The following is an 18,347-nucleotide window of genomic DNA, read 5'->3' as shown; positions in this document are numbered from 1 at the left end:
GATATCAGCCACTGGGAGTTAAGGTCTTTTAGAGCTTCTGAAATCACCTGGTATAAATAAGATTAAAAATAATAATAACTACCATTGATTGGGTACATATTACTTATTAGTCATTGTTCCAGGTACTTTAGCAATAATAATAACTGAGCTGTGATTATTAGCATTATTCTGTGCCAGATTTACAAATATTTTCTCATTTAATCACTCCTATAACTCAGAGAGGTAGGTATTTTCAGTGGTGTGTTGATAAACTGGCTTTCCAAAAAAAGAAAGAAAGAAAGATGGGGGTAGGGAGAGGGAAAGGAGGTAAAGAGGAAAAGAAGAAAGGAAGACTTGACTTGGAATATTTGCCAGTTTACAGGGTGTAAATACTCCTTTTGTGGCCAATTTCAAGCTATCCCAGGTTTCTTGAATATTTAACTATCAGGTTGCTGGTACCACCTCAGAAACAAGACACAGATGAAGTGTCCTGCCCAGTGATACACAGCCAGGGAAGCAGAATTGGAGATTAATCCAGGTCTAATTCCCCTCCAGTGCCCTGTCCACGGTGAATGCCAGCCCCATCCCTTCGGGCAGTCACAGGGAGTTTGTGTACACCTGGAAGTGTAGGTGAGGCAGGAAGAGAAGGGAACCAGGGGAATGTCAAAGGGAGATATTGCTGTGGAAGGGGCAAGAGCCCTGGCACTTGACAGTCCTGGTTCATCGCATCTTCCCTTACCAGCTGGGTGATCTTGGGTGGATCTGTCACCTCTCTTAGCCTCAGTGTCCCTACTTGTCAAACTGGAATAATAATAGCGCTCACCTCAAAGAGTGGACATGCCAAAAATGCCTATTGCACAGCAGGTACTCAACACACAGTCTGCTAGCCTTGTAGGAACCTATTGGGAAGCCGTGGAGAAGAGCCACCCTTTCCAAGATGGACTAACAGAGGAACCAGAGGAAGCTGAGCTCTTGAGAGCGCCAGTGAGAGTTTAGGAAGTACCAGTGCAAAATGAACCAAGCTGAAGGGCAGAGGTGGAGGGACCTCCCTTGATTGATGGCAACTTCATTTATTTTTCCCCTGTGCCTCTTTTTTTTTTTTTTTTTTTTAACAGCTAGTGCCATCATAGGAATCATATTCATCAAAGAAAAATGGAAACCTAAAGACTTTCTGAGTAAGTTCAGTGATTTGAGCTCTGTCATTAATTTTATGCTTGTGCATTTTGTTTAAATATTATAAAACCAATTCACCCAATTTAGAGATCCTCTGTCTCCCCCCTGTGGTTCTAAATTCCATCCTTCTCTGGCTGAGCTGGGTTTTTTAATCAGTGGTTTTTAAACTTGGCTGCACATCAGACTCATCGGTGAAGCTTTTAAAATGGACTTTCCTTCATTCTAGTCAATCAATATTTATTGAGCATTTATTGTTGGGATTTTAGAAGGCCCAGTAAAAGGCACTTTCCTTCCCTGACTGAGTTCTAAAGCAAAGGGAGATAAACATAAAAGTCAAACGCTGGAGATCAAAAGTTAAACTTTATTACTGATATGCCTTAGGTGCGCAGCCACATGAACTTGCTCACACTCTCTCCAGATACCCCTTGGCACCCAGGCTAGACCTTGGGACAGTCTTCCCAAGGAAACATTTGGATTTGCAGAGTGGAGACACTTCCAGAGTAACTGCCTCATGCAATCTGGAGCAGAGAAGGAATAAACAAGAGGAAAGCCCCAGAACTTATTTTGACAGATTAGCACCATCCACATGAGAAATGCAAACCAAATGGGGCAAGAGGCAGAACTCAAATGGAGGCCCTTCCACATGAGAAACCCCAGGGTGGGAAAGGAGTGTTGCCCAAAAAGCCCTAAATGCTGTGCTCTGTTGCAGGTGCCAGGGACAGTTGGGGTTCCTGCTCTAATAGAGTCTACAGTCTAGTGGGGGTGGGAGAGACATACGAAACACAAATAAACAATTTGAGATCATAGAGAGTGCTTCAGAGATAATGGGATGCTTCCTAGTAGGGATCTGTGGAGATGGGGATACTATACCTAGACTGATCAGGGTTTGCACTCAAACCTAAATGATAGTAAAAAAGCCTGTCATGCCAGACTCTGTGGGAAGCATGTTCTACATAGAAGGAGCAGCAGGTGCAAAGGCCCTGAGGTAGGAATAAGCTTGGTGTCCCCAGTATCAAGAAGGCCAGTGTAACTGGAAGGTGGTGAGATAGAAGGTTTAAGGGGGAACATGAAATCAGGGAGGTATATAGGGGACAGCTGATGTAGGGCCTTAGAAGCCATGCTAAGGAGTTGGAATTTCTTTCTAAATGTGATGGGAAACAGAGGAGTGGTATGGTGGTGTGTGCAGGCCCTACCCCCAGAGATTCTGAGCTCTCCAGTGTGGCCTGAGTATTTGTGATCTTACAAAGCTCCCAGGGTGAAGTATATACTGATGTCTGCAACTTGCTTTGAAATGCATCAAAAAATAAGATGGGTTGATGAATGGACAGAGAAATGGAGAGATGGAGAGATATGCCATAAAGCAAGTGTAGAGAAGTGTCAATTCAGAATCTAGGTAGTGGGACTATGGGTGTTCACTATACAACTCTGTCAGCTTTTCTGTAGGTCTGAAAAAAACTTAAAACAGTATGTCATCGAAGCGGACTTGGCCCCACTGATAGAGCATCTGCCTACCATATGGGAGATCCAGGGTTCAAACCCAGGGCCTCCTGACCCATCTGGTGAGCTGGGCCACGTGCAGTGCTGCCACGTGCAAGGAGTGCCATGCCACGCAGGAGTGTCCCCCACATAGGGGAGCCCCATGTGCAAGGAGTGTACACCGCAAGGAGAGCCACCGTGCACCAAAAAAGAGTGCCTGGGAATGGCACTGCACACACAAAAAGCTGATGCAGCAAGTTGACACAACAGAAAGAGATACAGATCCCCGGTGCCACCAAGAATGCAAGTGGACATAGAACACATAGCGATTGGACACAAGAAAGCAGACAGTGGGGGAGGTGGGGAAAAGGGGAGAGAAATAAATAAAAAATAAATCTTTAAAAAAAAAAATAGAGAACAGTATGTCAGAGGAAGGAAGTTCCCCTGATGTTTTGGATGCATAGCCAGGTTTGAGAACCACTGTTCTAAATTATTGGTGTAGATTAAGATCAGGGTGAGAGCTGGGAACTAAAACAGAAAAAAATCTTTCACAGAGAAATGCAGACCTGGAAGCTTTGGGAATACTGCTCAGCAAACAAAAAATGCCATGAAGGCCAAAAGACTCAGACTGACTTGCAGGAGTACTGATTGAAAGGCATCCTACTCTAAGTAGTCCTGGGACAAGAGCTGTGCTAGTCTAGGCAGTGCTTTGTGGTAAATGGAAAAAGATGCCTCCGCTGGGGAGACATAGTCCTGTGGGTTCACACCTTGGTGAGCAGAGCATGGACTGGATTTTCACCTTCCTCACCCCTCCAGCCAAGTGTCCTAGTGCGGTGAACAACCTGTACCACTGTGCATGGCTGCCCCGCCTTAAGTTCCATTCAATTCAGCAAACATTCGCTCAGTGCTAGACTTGTGCTGGACACTACAGGTGTACAGACGAATAAGACCTGTTCCTGCCTGAAGGGAACTTAGGACAACAGACTGTGTATCTTAGCATAGAACTTACTCTGTTGAGTTTAGCCATGGTTCATTCATTCACTGAACAACCAACCAATGTTTGAGCACCTGCAACGCTTGCAAGGCCCAGTCCTAAGAATAAAAATAAAGGACATTGACATGGTATAATTTTTTTTTTTTGAGGCAGTCAGGACTGTCCCACAAATTCCAGTGGGCTTTGGTCACCAAAACCTTCAGAGGCTTTTACCACACAACAAGCTGGAGTGTGGCAGGACTTGAGGGAAGAGGCAAAACGCTGTTGTCCTTCACCCAGAAGCTCCTCTCCCAGATCACTAATAGTCTCTGACGGGACTGCCGAGATGAAGAATGATAGTATTAGATAGTTTCTTGGGGAGGTTAAATAGACAGTTGGGAAAGGATGAGGTAGTTTTTTAGAAAGTTGTGTAGTAGGCTCTGAAGGTTTGCTTTTGATGTATTGTTTTATTCTTTTTAACTTGCCCCTAAAGTGATTCTAGCTTTAAAATGTCCCCTGTGAAATGCACATTAAAACCAAAATACAATACCAGAATGACTAAAGTGAAAAAGACAGAATATAATATGTGTTGTCAAGGATGTGACCAGAGCTCTATACTCTGCTGGCAGGAATGTAAATTGGTACAGCCACTTTGGGAAACCACTTGGCAATAATTTCTAAATTGAACTTTCACATATCTTAAGACTCCAATTCTACTCCTAGTTTTACACCCAACAAATACAAACACATGCTTTCCAAAAGGCGTGTTCGAGAATGTTCATGCCAGCATTATTTTTTAAATAATTTTCTTTTATTAGAGAAGTTGTAGGTTTACAGAAAAATCATACAGAATGTACAGAGTTCCCACATTATTCCACTTTGCATTAATGTGCTACATTTGTCACAATTGATAAAAGGATATTACTATAATTAGACTATTAACTATAGTCCATAGTTCATATTAGGGGTCACTGTGTTGTATAGTCCTATGTGGTTTTTAAAAAATTTTTATTCTAGTAACATATATAACCTAAAATTTCCCCTTTTAATCACATTCAAATATGTATTTTGGCAGTGTTAATTACATTCACAATGTTGTACTACCTTCACTGTCATCCATTACCAAAATTTTTCAATCACTCCAAACAAATTCTGTATTCATTAGGCATTTGCTCCCCATTTCCTACCTCCAGCCTGGCCCTGGTAACTTGTATTCTAGTTTCTGATTCTATGAACTTGCTTATTCTGATTATTTATGTCAGAGAGATCATACAATATTTGTCCTTTTGTGTCTGCCTTATTTCACTCAACATGATGTCTTCCAGCTTCATCTATTGTTGCATGTTTCAGAACTCCATTCCTTTTTTTATGACTGAATAATATTCTATTGTATGTATATACCACATTTTGATTATTCATCTGTTGATGGACACTTAGGTTGCTTCCATCTTTTGACTATTGCGAATAATGCCCTCAGGAACATTAGCGTGCAAATATCTATCCAAGTTCCTACTTTCAGTTCATTTGGGCATAACCTAGAAGTGGGATTGCGAGGTCATATGGTAATTCTAAGCTTCACTTTCTGAGGAACAGCCAAACTATTTTCCAGTTCATCATTTTACACTGCCACCAACACTGAATGAGTGTTCCTGTTTCTCTGCATCCTCTCCAGTGCTTGTTATTCTGTTTTGTTTTGTTAAATTGTCGCTATTCTAGTGGATGTGAGGTAGCATTTAATTGTGGTTTTAATTTTCATTTCCCTAATGGCTAATGATGTCAAGCATCTTTCCATGTACTTTTTTTGGCCATTTGTATAAGTTCTCTGGAGAAATGTCTATTCAAGGCTTTTGCCCATTTTAAAAATTGGGTTGTTTGTCTTTTTGTTGTAGAGTTGTGGGATTTCTTTATATATTATCAGATATACAGTTGCCAAAAATTTTCTCCCATTCTTTGGGCTGTCTTTTTACTGTCATGATGAAGCCCTTTGATACATGAAAGTTTCTTAAATTTGATGAAGTCTCATTTATTTATTTTTCTTTTGTTATTCAGGCTTTTGATGTAAAGTCTAAGAAACCATTGCCTAACTCAATGTCCTGAAGACATTTCCCTCTGTTTTTTTCTAGGAGTTTTTTAGTTTTGCTTCTTCTATTTAGGTCTTTGATCCATGATGCGTTCATTTTTTTATACAATAAGAGGTAGGGGTCCACCTTCATTATTTTGCACATGAATATCCAGTATTCCCAGTACCATTTGTTGAAGAGATTAGTTTTTCACTATTGAGTTGACTTGGCACCCTTGTTGAAAATCATTTGGCTATAGATGTGAAGGTTTATTTCTGAATTCTCAGTTCCACTCCATTGGTCTATATGTCTGTTCTTGTGCCAGTACTACTCTGTTTTGATTATTGTAGCTTTGAAATAAGATTTTCTATTTGGGGACATTACCCTTCTATATAAATTTGATTGGCTTTTCCATTTCTGCAAAGAAGACAGTTGGAAATTTGGGATTGCCTTGAATCTATAGATCACTTTGGGGTAAAATTGACATCTTAACAATATTAGGTTGGTACAAAAGGAATTGTGGTTTTGGATTGTGAATTTTAGATCATTATAACAGACTCAAATACATCTTTATTAATCAAAGTAGGAACCATTATAATCAACACATTTTGCCATTGAGAAAAAAGTTTGTTTATTCCTGTAGTGTAAAAATCTGTGCTTCAGGATTCAGTGAACTCTTGGAAAGCATTTTCTGTGTACTGCTGGTTGTGGAAATGTTTTCCCTGGAAAAAGTTGTCAAGATGCTTGAAGAAGTGGTAGTCGATTGGCAAGAGGTCTGATGAATATGGCAGATGAGGCAAAACTTCATAGCCCAATTTGTCAACTTTTGAAGCAGTGGTTGTGCGACGTGTGGTTGGGTATTGTCGTGGGGAAGGATTGGGCCCTTTCTGTTGGCCAGTGCTGTCTGCAGGCATAGTTTTCGATGCATCTCACCAATTTGCTGAGCATACTTCTCAGATGTAATGGTTTCCCTGGGATTCAGAAAGCTGTAGTGGATCAGACTGGCAGCAGACCACCAGTGACCATGACTTTTTTTTTCATGCAAGTTTGGCTTTGGGAAGTGTTTTGGAGCTTTTTCTCGGTCCAACCCCTGAGCTGGTTGTCACCGGTTGTTATATAAAATCTACTTTTTGCCACACATCACAATCTGATCGAGAAATGGTTCACTGTTGTTGTGTAGAATAAGAGAAGGCAACACTTCAAAATGATGATTTTTTTCAAGTTTTGGTCAGCTCATGAGGCACTTATCAGACTTTTTCACCTTTCCAATTTGCTTCAAATGCCGAATGACCATAGAAAGGTTGATGGTGAGTTCTTCGGCAATTTCTCGTGTAGTTGTAAGGTGATCAGCTTCTATGATTGCTCTCAGTTGGTCATTGTCAACTTCCAATGACTGGCCACTACGCTCATCATCTTCAAGGCTGTCATCTCCTTTGAAAAACTTCTTGAACCACTGCTGCACTGTATGTTCGTTAGTAGTTCCTGACCAAATGTGTTGTTGAGGTTGTGAGGTGTCTCTGCTGCTTTATGACCCATTTTGGACTCAAATTAGAAAATCGCTCAAATTTGCTTTTTGTCTAACATCATTTCCATAGTCTAAAATAAATATAAAATAAAAAGCAAGAAATAAGTCATTAGCAAAAAAAAACATAAAGCAAGAAATGAACATTAAAATGGTGTATAACAACCACATTTATTTAAGATTGTATTCCATTATCAAAAGGCAAATTTCAACAAAACAAAACCACAATTACTTTTGCACCAACCTAATAGTTTTCCAATCCATGAACATAGACAGTCTTTCCATATATTTAGGTCTTCTCTGATTTCCTTTAGTGGTGTTATTTAGTTTTCTGTGTATAGTTCTTTATGTTCTTGATTAAATTTATTCCTAGATATTTGATTCTTTTAGTTGCTAGTGTAAATGGATTTTTTCCCTTGCTTTCTTCTTCATATTTTTCATTGCTAGTGTATAGAAACACTACTGATTTTTGCAAGGTGGTTTTGTACCCCACCACTTTGCTGAATTCATTTATTAGTTCTAGTAGCTTTGTTGTGGCTATTTTAGGATTTTCTATTATAGAATCAAGTCATCTGCAAATAAAGTTCTACGTTTTCCTTTCTAATATGAATGTCTTTTATTTCTTTGCTAATTGCTCTGGGTGGAATTTCCAGTACAATGTTGAATTGCATTGATGACAGTGGGGATCCTTGTCTTGTTCCTGATCTTTCAGGGAAAGCTTTCAGTCTTTTACTGTTGAGTATTATGTTAGCTACAGATTTTGCATGTATGCCCTTTATCATGTTGAGGAAGTTCCCTCCTATGCCTGGTGTTTGTTCTAAGTGCTTTTATCCAGCATGATGCTGGATTTTATCAAATGCCTTTTCTGTGTCAATTGAGATGATCATGTTGGGTTGTTTTTTTTTTTTCCTTCATTCTGTTAATGTGTTATATTACATTAATTAATTTTCTTATGTTGAACCATCTTTGCATACCTAGGATAAATCCCACTTGATCATAGTGTATTATACTTTTAATGTGCTGTTTAACTCGGTTTGCTTATATTTTATTGAGGATTTTTATGTCTATATTCATAAGGGGTTTTGGTCTGCAATTTTCTTGTGGTATCTTTATATAACTTTGATAGAGAGGTGATATTAGATTCATAGAATGAGTTCTTAAGCTCTGATTGCTTTTTTAAAATTCTATTTTCTTTCTTTATGAATCGTTTCATTTGTTTTGTCCAAGTTTACTGATTCTTCTGTCAGCTCCAATCGCCTGTTGAAACCCTCTAGGGAATTTCTCATTTCTGTTATTGTGATGTCCAACTCCAGGATTTCTGTTTGGTTCCTTTTTAAATTTTCTGTCTTTAGTTAGAGTTTCATGTTGTTCATTCTTTGTTTTCCTGGTATCCTTTAGTTCTCTCTGTTTTCCTTTATTTCCTTGAACATATTGAGGATCATATTTTTTAAGTCTTTGGCCAGTATGTCCAAAGTCTGGTATCCTTTGTTGATGGTTACTGGGTTTTTAGCTTGTTCCTTTGGAAGCACCATCATTTTCTGTTTCTTTCTTTGTCTTGTACTCTTTTACTGCACATGGCACAGCTTAATATTTTAATGTGGTAACTCTGGGATTAAGTTCCTGAGCTGTCTGTTCCTTAGGTTTGCATCCAGGTAGTGATATGACAGAATTCCTTGAATTTTAGGAGCTAATAAAAACAAACAAGCCACAACAAAAAGCACCTTTCACTGTCTGCAAATTGGCTTTGCTTTAACTTGTGGTTTCCTTCAGAACTTAGCCCTCCTTTCAAGAAGATTAGCGCGAGGTGAAAGTGAAGCACAAGGTCCCCTACATCTTTTCTGAGCCTCTGTTTCTTTTCCTAGGCTTGAGCTTGCTCATGGCCTTAGAAATTCCTGTGTACTGGAGTTTGAATGCCCCCTTTCCCTGTGAAATAGATTTCTCCTGGGTGCTCTGTTATATAATTTAAAGCAGATAATCCTTTGCCCCAAGATGTTTTGACTTAATTGTTTCTCACACTACTTTTTTCATCTGCCTGCAAGCTACTTCTGCCTGTAGGGCAAGTGCTGGGAGGGTGAGCCTGATTTGAGTTTCCTGGTCCAGTCTTTCAGGCTGCCAATGGATAAATTGGCACCAACATACAGGTACCCCAGAATGCTCATAGGGGTTACTATTCTCCTTTCTGAACAGGGCCAGGGACCCCAATAAGAGTTCAGGCTGGCTGTATCCTGTTCAGGGGAGTAACTGGGGGAGACAGCTAAGGCACCAAGAGCTGCTTCTTCAATTTTTAAAGCTGTGTTTTCTTGATTCAGCTCTTGTCTAGTTACTGCAACCCTTTATCTGTTTTTTGTTGTTGTTTGGTTGGTTTTTGTTTGCTTGTTTTTGGAGTTTTGAGAAACATGGCTCTACCTGTTTTTTCTAGTTGTTCAAAGACTGTGGGGGAACAGCACCCTGGAGCATCTTATGCTGCCATCTTGGTCGATCAGAACAGTTTACTCAGCATTATTGGTTTTAACCCGGAACTGGAGACTACTAAAGTGCCCATCAACTCTAGAATGGAAAAATACATTGTGTCACATTCACACAAAGAAACACTATACAGCACTGAGAATGAATGAGCTATCACTACAGGCCACACACAGATGAATCTTGCAAATATAATGTTGAGTGAAAGAAGCCAGAAACTAGAGAACATGCTCAATGAATCCATTTATATAAAGTACAAAAACAAGCAAAACTGTCAGTGCTATTAGAAGTCAGGATAGTGTTGCACTAGGGCTGGGGTCTAATATTGGAAGGGGACACAAGTGGGGCTTATGTGCTGGTTTTAGGGATGTGTTCACTTTGTGAAAATTCATGGGACAATTTTGTGTATGCATGTTTTACTTAGTTAACTTTAAAAAAATTAGGAAGATCATATATTCTTTTTTTTTTTTTTTAAAGATTTATTTTTATTTATTTAATTCCCCTCCCCTCCCCCGGGAGTCTGTTTTCTATGTCTTTTTGCTGTGTCTTGTTTCTTTGTCCGCTTCTGTTGTTGTCAGCCGCACGGGAAGTGTGGGCGGCGCCATTCCTGGGCAGGCTGCACTTTCTTTTGCGCTGGGCGGCTCTCCTTATGGGGTGCACTCCTTGCACGTGGGGCTCCCCTACTTTGGGGACACCGCTGCGTGACACAGCACTCCTTGCGTGCATCAGCACTGCGCATGGGCCAGCTGCACGCGGGTCAAGGAGGCCCGGGGTTTGAACCGCGGACCTCTCCCATGTGGTAGACGGACGCCCTAACCACTGGGCCAAAGTCCGTTTCCCCATATATTCTTTAAAGTGAAGTAAAAACCAACAATAAGAGTTCACTGTGTTTTGCACCAAAAGCCTGTTTTCTCATTGCTGAGAGTACTGCAGCCGTGTTCTACAGCGAGCCCTGTGACAATCTTCCTTCTTCGTCCTCCCTGCAGGGCGTTATGTCTTGTCCTTTGTTGGCTGTGGTTTGGCTGTCGTGGGCACCTACTTGCTGGTGACATTCGCACCCAACAGTCATGAGAAGATGACAGGGGAGAACATCACCAGGCACCTTGTGAGCTGGCCTTTTCTCTTATACATGGTAAGAGAAGCCTCTGGTCCTCTGCCCAAGATGGCGAGATGAAGGATTGAATTCTAGAAACCAGAAACCTAAATCCCCAACAATGGGGGATTCTTATAAACCATGGTGTTTTTCAGATACTGGAGAGCACACATGCAGAGAGTATGTGGTTCATTGGAAAATGCTTTTTTCACTTATGTTGTAATGCCTAAAACTGAATATATCTTTTTAGAGGTACATGTAAGTGTATATATATATATATGTATATATATAATGTATCTATAAAGACTGGATAGAAAACCACAGAAATGCCATCAGTAGTTGTTTCTGGGAGATGGAACTATGACTGGATTTTTAATTTCCTCTTTTTTTTCTAGATCACCTAAATTTACAGTGAATCACTAATACTTTCATGGTGAGAAAAAAATTAATGTTTTAAATGATTATGAAATCTTAACATTTTTGGCCTAGTATCACACAGTTGATAGAAGCTGATAGAAATGCAGGAAACACTGGAAACTGTCTCTTGACCCTCCCAGCCAGAGCTCCAGCCTTTGCCCCAATTCTTTCCTGCTTCAGGTCTATAGATAAACTGAGGAAGGAAAAATCTAAGGTATTTGATGAAGCTAAAATATGCCCATTCTGTGAAAGGCACTGTGCTAAGCTCTCTTTTATGTAAAGTCAGTGTCCGTCCCCCCCACACACTTTATGGATGAGAAGACGAGCTCAGAGGAGTTACGTGAGTTGCACAGAACTGTCACAGGCACCCAGAAAGAGCAGAGCTTCTCTTGTAGGCCTCAGGTGCCACCTTCCTTCTGCCATGGCCTGTGGACAAAGATGCTCACCATTTTCCCTCTGCCCCAGGCCTGTGCCCTGATTGAGTCTGCAGCCCAGAACATCCCTCTTCCTCAGATTGCCCACAAGGCAGAGGATAGATTTTCCAAGATTGGGGCTGTGTCTTCTACCTACTGTCAGTCAGCCCCAGAGTTTACTGTGGAATAGCCTCAGAAGGAGGCTGGGAGAAAGGTTGGTGGGAGAAAGCTCAAGACCCACCTCATTCAGGGAAAGCTTTTCCCCACAACAGGGGCTTTTCACTTGGAGTCCTGGGTTCAAATCCCTTACGTGCTATGTGGCCTTGGCCAAGGCTCTCAACCAGAAGTTCTGTTTTCTTCTCTGTAAAGGGTCTTGCCTCCCAGGGGAAATAATGAGGTCATGTGTTCATCCCCCCAATGCATGGCAAATGCTCAATAATGGTTTGGTTGGTCTTGTTTGCTCATGACTAGGAGGCTGTGTCGCCAGCTCAAGAGATTTGGCCAAATCAAATTTAATAAATATTTGAGTGTCTTCTGTGTGCCAGACTCTGTGGACATAAAAAATAAATGAGCCATGTTCACGTAACTCATTCTATCAGCAGGGACCAACATATACACAGCCGTCTTATGATAGCACGCCAAGTGCTGTTCCAGCCTGCTTTTAACCATCATGACGAACGGCCAAGAAATCGGGGCCACCTGAATGCATGCACAATGGCTGGGCATGTTGATGAGCTACTGTGCATCTGCTTGATGGAGTGTTCTGCGGCAATTTAAGATAATTGTACAATTTCATCAAACATGAAAATTGTTTATGCTAACTAAAAACGGCCCACCACAAAATTGTCCGTTGACTATGATGACAACCAGATAAAATATGTATTCACTGGGACAAAGGCAAGGAAGAAACAAGGAAAATGAAAACAGCTGTGTTGTATGGTACTCTAATTATGGGGAATTTAAAAAAAAAATTTCTCTTCAAAATTCCCATTACTCCTTGTGTTATGTTTATAATAGGTAAAACTTCAGTAGGGGGTTGGAGTAGGCAAATGAAACTGAGCCATTGTCGTTTTCCTTTTTGGTTTTGCTGGCAGTGGGGCTGGCTTAACTTCTTAGGAAAGTAATGCCTAATGTCTGGGCCTTTAAGGTGTAGAAGGGACAAGTTGTTGATGCAAAAGAAGGAAGCTTCTCAAACTTCAGACTTGCCAGTGTCTAATGGTTAAGTTTCTACTGATAGAGTACCTTCTAAACAACAGGCACTAGGCCTCCTGTCTTTGGTGTAGCCTAATGAGAAAGCACAGGGGCCCTGGAGCCAGACTGTCTGGATTCAAGACGTGACTCTGCCGTTTACTAGCTTGGGATTTTGATATTATCTACTTCATAGGGTTAGGATGCAAACTTAATAAGTTTAGTATAGATAAAATGCTTGAATAGTGCCTGGCATATAATAAATGTTCATTAAGTGCAAGCTCTTATTAACTGCTATTTGCCATGGCCCTGCAAGGTCAGAATTATTATTCCTATTTCCCAAAGGCAGTAACTGAGGTATAGAGAGGTTAAATGCCCAAGGTCACACAGCTAATGTAGAGACAGCACCAACTTCAAACCCAGGCCTCCCTGACCCAAGTGCCATCCTCTTCTTTTCTTCCAATTCACACACACGGGAGGCTTGGTTAGGAGGAAGGTGAGTGGCTACTGGTACCCTTGACCAAAGGGCTCTCCTCTTCAGTGAGCAAGGGTCTCCCTGTGTTTTTCATGGGGTTCTAATGGGGCAGCCATGGAGTGGTGAAGTGGGAAGAGGCCATCTCAGCTGATGAATGCTGGCCATCCAGACAGGCAGCTGTGAGGCTGTCACGTCACCCTCCAAGCCCTGCAGGGAGCCAGCGGTCAAGTCCTTCTTGGTACCGTCCAGTGGTCGGAGCGATTCTCTCAGGGTTTTCTCTTTGTCCACAGGATGTCTATCACTATTTCGGGAAACACTGGGTGTTTTGATTCCTTTCCAGCTCTGAGGGTCTGTGATTTTGCTGCCGTTGGCCATATGATCTCTGGCCTAGCCCATCAGGGTTTCCCGGTCTTGCCTATCTCTGGGACCCGCTCTGACACCCTCCCTTGCTGCCTCCTTTAGCTCGTGGAAATCATTCTGTTCTGCTTACTGCTGTACTTCTACAAGGAGAAGAACGCCAACAACATCGTCGTGATCCTCCTCTTGGTGGCGTTGCTGGGTAAGTAGGGGTCTGAGTGATCGGGTTTTGCCGCCACCATGTACCACCAAAAGGAAATACGGATTTTGTTGTGCACCTGTGGCCTCTTGTTCTGTATGAGCTAAATTGGATTTTAAATTTGGGCCCAAGTGGAGGTCAGGTGTGATGCAATGGGAGACTGCACCCATAATGCATGAGAAGAGATAGTTTGTTCCTCACAGGTCCCAGAGAGGGGTACCATGAGGGGGGTGACAGGAAGCACGACTAGCTCCGGGGGCTCAGTCAGCAGGTGAGGAACACGTAAGCGGAGCAAGGGGGACCTGTGGGCTGGTGCCTTCATTGTGGTCCGGGGCGGAGATTAGTAGGTTTCCCACAGGAGTCAAGGACTGATTCATTTACAGCAAATGCAGGGGGAAAGGTGAATGGCCTGGGCTTACCTTTTGGGACCAGCGATGGCCAAACCCCAGCACAGGTCTGTGAGTGGTAGCTGTTCATACAGGTTTGGGCTCTAGTGGAGTTTATGCCCCAGGGCTGGAAAACTGCTTATTAACTAGGCCAGAGGTCAGTGTTGAGACAAGGGGCTTAGCAAAAGTAAGATGTCTGCTAAGGCAGCACACAACAATTTTTAATAGTTTTGACACCTCTGGATACAGAAGCTGACCGGTCGAGGCCTGCTCAGGTTATCTGTCTACCGGCCACTGCAAGGAGCTGGGTCCCTGCTGACTGGAGACAGCTCTTATCAGTCTGTCATGCTGCCTTGTCAGCATTCTTCCAAGAGTCTACCAAGAGCAGGGACTGTGAATACAGCCATTGGAAAAGAGAAACCCCTGTCCTCAAGGAGCCTCCTTTCTAAAGGGAAGAAACACCAGTAAAGAAGCAGATAAATTCATCAATAGTATAAGTTTGGGCAGTGACAATATGATGAAAAAGAAGAAAGCAGTTAAGATGTGAGGTGGTTTAAGAAGTTATGTAGAGACAAGTCAGAGATGGAAAAATTTCTAACAAGTGAGTTCTCAAAACCTATCAAAGATTAGAAATTAATTTAGGACTTAGAGGCAAAATTTGATTTTGCTCTGTTTCTTTCCTTTTAGAGCAGGGATTCTTAGCCTTTTTTGTTCCACAGACCTCCTTGCCAGTCATGTGAAAACCATGGACTCCTTACTAAGTCCACACTATACTGTGTATTATTTATATATGTATCACACGCACACCAACATGTCCCCACAAGAATAATGTTGTTTTTTAATTTTAATTCAAGCTCATGGACCCCTGGTTAAGAACCCCATTAGAGGTATGGGTGTGATAGGGGAAGTGGCTCCTAAATCAGGTCAAGGCAAGGATATAACCAGCATATAGTGTAACATACTAAGTAGAGCTGTGAGAAATACCCTATTCTTCTTGGAGAAGAAGTGGGCTGCAGGACAAGTGGGCTTGGCGTCAGGCGTGGGTGACTCTGGCCTTGGGCTGGTGACTCTCGCTCTTTAAGCCACGCTGTCCTCCTCCCCAAACATGGGCATAAGAGAACACCCAGATCTCAGGGTGGATGCCAGTGGGATTCCATGAGCTGAGCACAAGAGCCTTCCTGCAGTGAGCCCCCACCATAGCCACAGGTGATTTATGTCACAGGACAAGGGTTGCTTAAAGGCATACTTTGTAGATACAGTGGCTTTGGTTCCAGACAACTGCAGTAAAGCAAGTATTGCAGTAAAGCCGATATATCACAATAAAGGGAATATTGCAATAAAGGGAATATTGAAGTGAATATCTCAATAAAGCAAGTCTCAAGGGTTTTTTTTGTTTCCCGGTGCACATAAAGGTTATGTTTACACTATACTATAGCCTAGTAAGTGTGCAATAGAACTATGTCTAAAAAAGCATTGTACATGTCTTAAAGAGTATTTTGTCACTAAAAAATACTAACCATGATCTGAGCCTTCAGTGAGTCAAATCATAATCTTTTTGCTGGTGGAGGGTCTTGCCTCGATGTTGATGGTTGCTGACTGATCAGGGTAGTGAAGGTTGGGGTGGCTGTGGCAATTTCTTAAAATAAGACAATCATGAAGCTTGCCACATTGATTGACTCTTCCTTTCATGAAAGATTTCTCTGTAGCATGCAAGACTGCTTGATAGCATTTTACCCACAGTAGAGCTTCAAAACTGGAGTCAATCCTCCAAACCCTGCCACTGCTTTATTAACTAAGTTGATGTAATATTCTAAATACTTTGTTGTCATTTCAACAGTATTCATAGCATCTTTATCAGGACTAGATTCCATCTCAGGAAACAACTTTCTTTGCTCATCCATACAAGCAGCTCCTTATCTGTTCAGGTTCTTCATGAGATGGCAGCAAATGAGTCACATATTAAGCTCTACTTCTAACTCTAGTTCTCTTGCTATTTCTACCATATCTATAGTTAACTTCCTCCACCTCGTCTTGAACCCCTCAAAGTCATGAGGATGGAGTCACCTTCTTCCAGACTCCTATTAATGCTGATAATTTTACTTCCTCCCGTAAATCACAAATGTTCTTAATGGAATTTAGAATGGTGAATCCTTTCCAGAAGGTTTTCAGTTTACTTTGCTCAGATCCATCAGAGGAATCACTATCTGTGGCAGCTATAGCCTTAGGAAATGTATTTCTTAAATAATAAGACTTGAAAGTTGAAATGATTCCTTGATCCATGGTCTTCAGAATGGATGTTGAGTTAGCAGGCATTGAAACAACATTAAGTACATCATCAGAGCTCTTAGGTGACCAGGTACATTGTCAATGAGAGTATATTTTGAAAGGACTCTTTTTTTCCTAAGCAACAGGTCTCAATAGTGGGCTTCAAATTTTAGTAAACCATGTTGCAAATAGATGTGCTGTCATCCAGGCTTTGTTGGTCCATATATAGAGGACAGGCAGAGTAGAATTTTGCATAATTCTTGAAGAACCTAGGATTTTCAGAATGGTAAATAGCATTAGCTTCAACTTAAAGTCACCAGCTGCATTAGCACCTAATAAAAGAGTCAGCCTGTCCTTTGAAGCAAGTCCTAGGTGGCATTTTTCTCCAATATAAAGCTGTTCCATCTACATTGAAAATCTGTTGTTTAGTATAGCCACCTTCTTCAATTATCTTAGCTAGATCTTCTGGATAACTTGCTGCAGCTTCTATATCAGCACTTGATGCTTCACCTTGACCTTTTATGTTACAGAGATGGCTTATTTCCTCAAACTTCATGAACCAACCTCTGCTAGTTTCAAACTTTTCTTCTGCAGCTTTCTCCTTCATAAAATTGAAAAGAATTAGGTCCTTGCTCTGGATTGGGCTTGGCTTAAGGAAGTGTTGTGGCCAGTTTAATCTTCCACCCAGACCACTCAAACTTTCTCTATATCAGCAATAAGGCTGCTTCACTTTCTTATCATATTCACTGGAATATGAATATATATTCACTGGAATAGCACTCTGAATTTTCTTCAAGAACTTTTCCTTTGCATTCACAAGTTGGCTGACTGGTGCAGGAGGCCTAGCTTTTGTCCTGTCTTGACTTTCGACATGCCTTCCTCACTAAGCTTAATCATTCCTAGCTTTTGATCTAAAGTAAGAGACACGCAACTTTTCCTTCCACTTGAACTCGTAGAGACCACTGTAGGGTTATTAATTGGCCTAATTTCAATATTGTTGTGTTTCAGGAAATAGGGAAGCCTGAGGAGAGGGAGAGAGATGGGGGAAGAGCAGGTTGGTAGAGCAGTCAGAACACATACAACATTTATCTATTATATTAAGTTCACCGTCTTTTATGGGCACTGTTCATAGCATTGCAAAAGAATTACAATAGTAACATCAAAGATCACAGATCATCATAGCAGGTATAATAATAATGAAAAAGTTTGAAATATTGCAAGAATTATTGAACTGTGACACAGAGATACAAAGTGCACACATGTTATTGGGAAAAAGGCACCAAAAGATTTGCTCAACACAGGGTTGCACAAGCCTTCAATTGGTTTTTTTTAAAAAAGCAATTTCTGCGAAATGCAGTAAAGCAAAGCACAATAAAATGCCTGTATTTTGTTTTTTTGAAAAACAGCTTTTTGAGATATAATTTCTATATTATAAAGTTCACCTATTTAAAGTATTCAATTCAGTGGTTTTTGGTATGTACAGAGTTGTAATTGTCTCATAATCTAATTTTGGAACATTTTTGTCATCCCCCCCAAGAAATCTTGTACCCATTAGCAGTCATTCCCCATTTCTCCCTCTCCCCAACTTCTGGCAAGGATTAATCTACTTTGTCTCTCTATAGATTTGTCTGTTGGACATTTCATATAAATGGAATCATGTAATCTGTGGTCTTGTTTGACTGGCTTCTCTCACTAGGCATGGTTTTTATGAGGTTTGTCCATCTGTATGTATCAGTACTTCATTCTTTGGTGATTTTGTTTTCAAGGTGGAATGGGAGGATCAAGGCCCCAAAACTCTCCTTTTGAGTAGGGAGTCTTGTTCCCTTCCAACCTATTCTCACTAACAAGGGGCACCTGATGAAAGAGTGTATCTGAAATGTTTGAAAACTAGTCTAAACAGCACTTTTC

At 41.2% G+C, this 18,347-nt stretch overlaps 1 protein-coding gene across 4 annotated transcripts in view; it reads left to right on the top strand.

The window, feature by feature from the left end:
* NIPAL3 (NIPA like domain containing 3) overlaps nucleotides 1-18,347 on the top strand; it is a 74,521-nt gene that overhangs the window by 25,924 nt on the left and 30,250 nt on the right. For all 4 annotated transcript variants that reach the window (XM_058304118.2, XM_071217656.1, XM_058304116.2 and 1 more), the window contains exons 5-7: nucleotides 1,095-1,154; nucleotides 10,633-10,778; nucleotides 13,695-13,791. In XM_058304118.2, coding sequence (XP_058160101.1) covers nucleotides 1,095-1,154; nucleotides 10,633-10,778; nucleotides 13,695-13,791 — 303 coding nt within the window. The remainder of the gene's footprint in view (nucleotides 1-1,094; nucleotides 1,155-10,632; nucleotides 10,779-13,694; nucleotides 13,792-18,347) is intronic.

This window comes from Dasypus novemcinctus, chromosome 9, assembly GCF_030445035.2.
Source record: "Dasypus novemcinctus isolate mDasNov1 chromosome 9, mDasNov1.1.hap2, whole genome shotgun sequence".
Taxonomy (NCBI): Eukaryota; Metazoa; Chordata; class Mammalia; order Cingulata; family Dasypodidae; genus Dasypus; species Dasypus novemcinctus.
The sequence above is the reverse complement of the archived record's forward strand: the minus strand, read 5'-3'. Positions and strand labels throughout refer to the sequence as shown.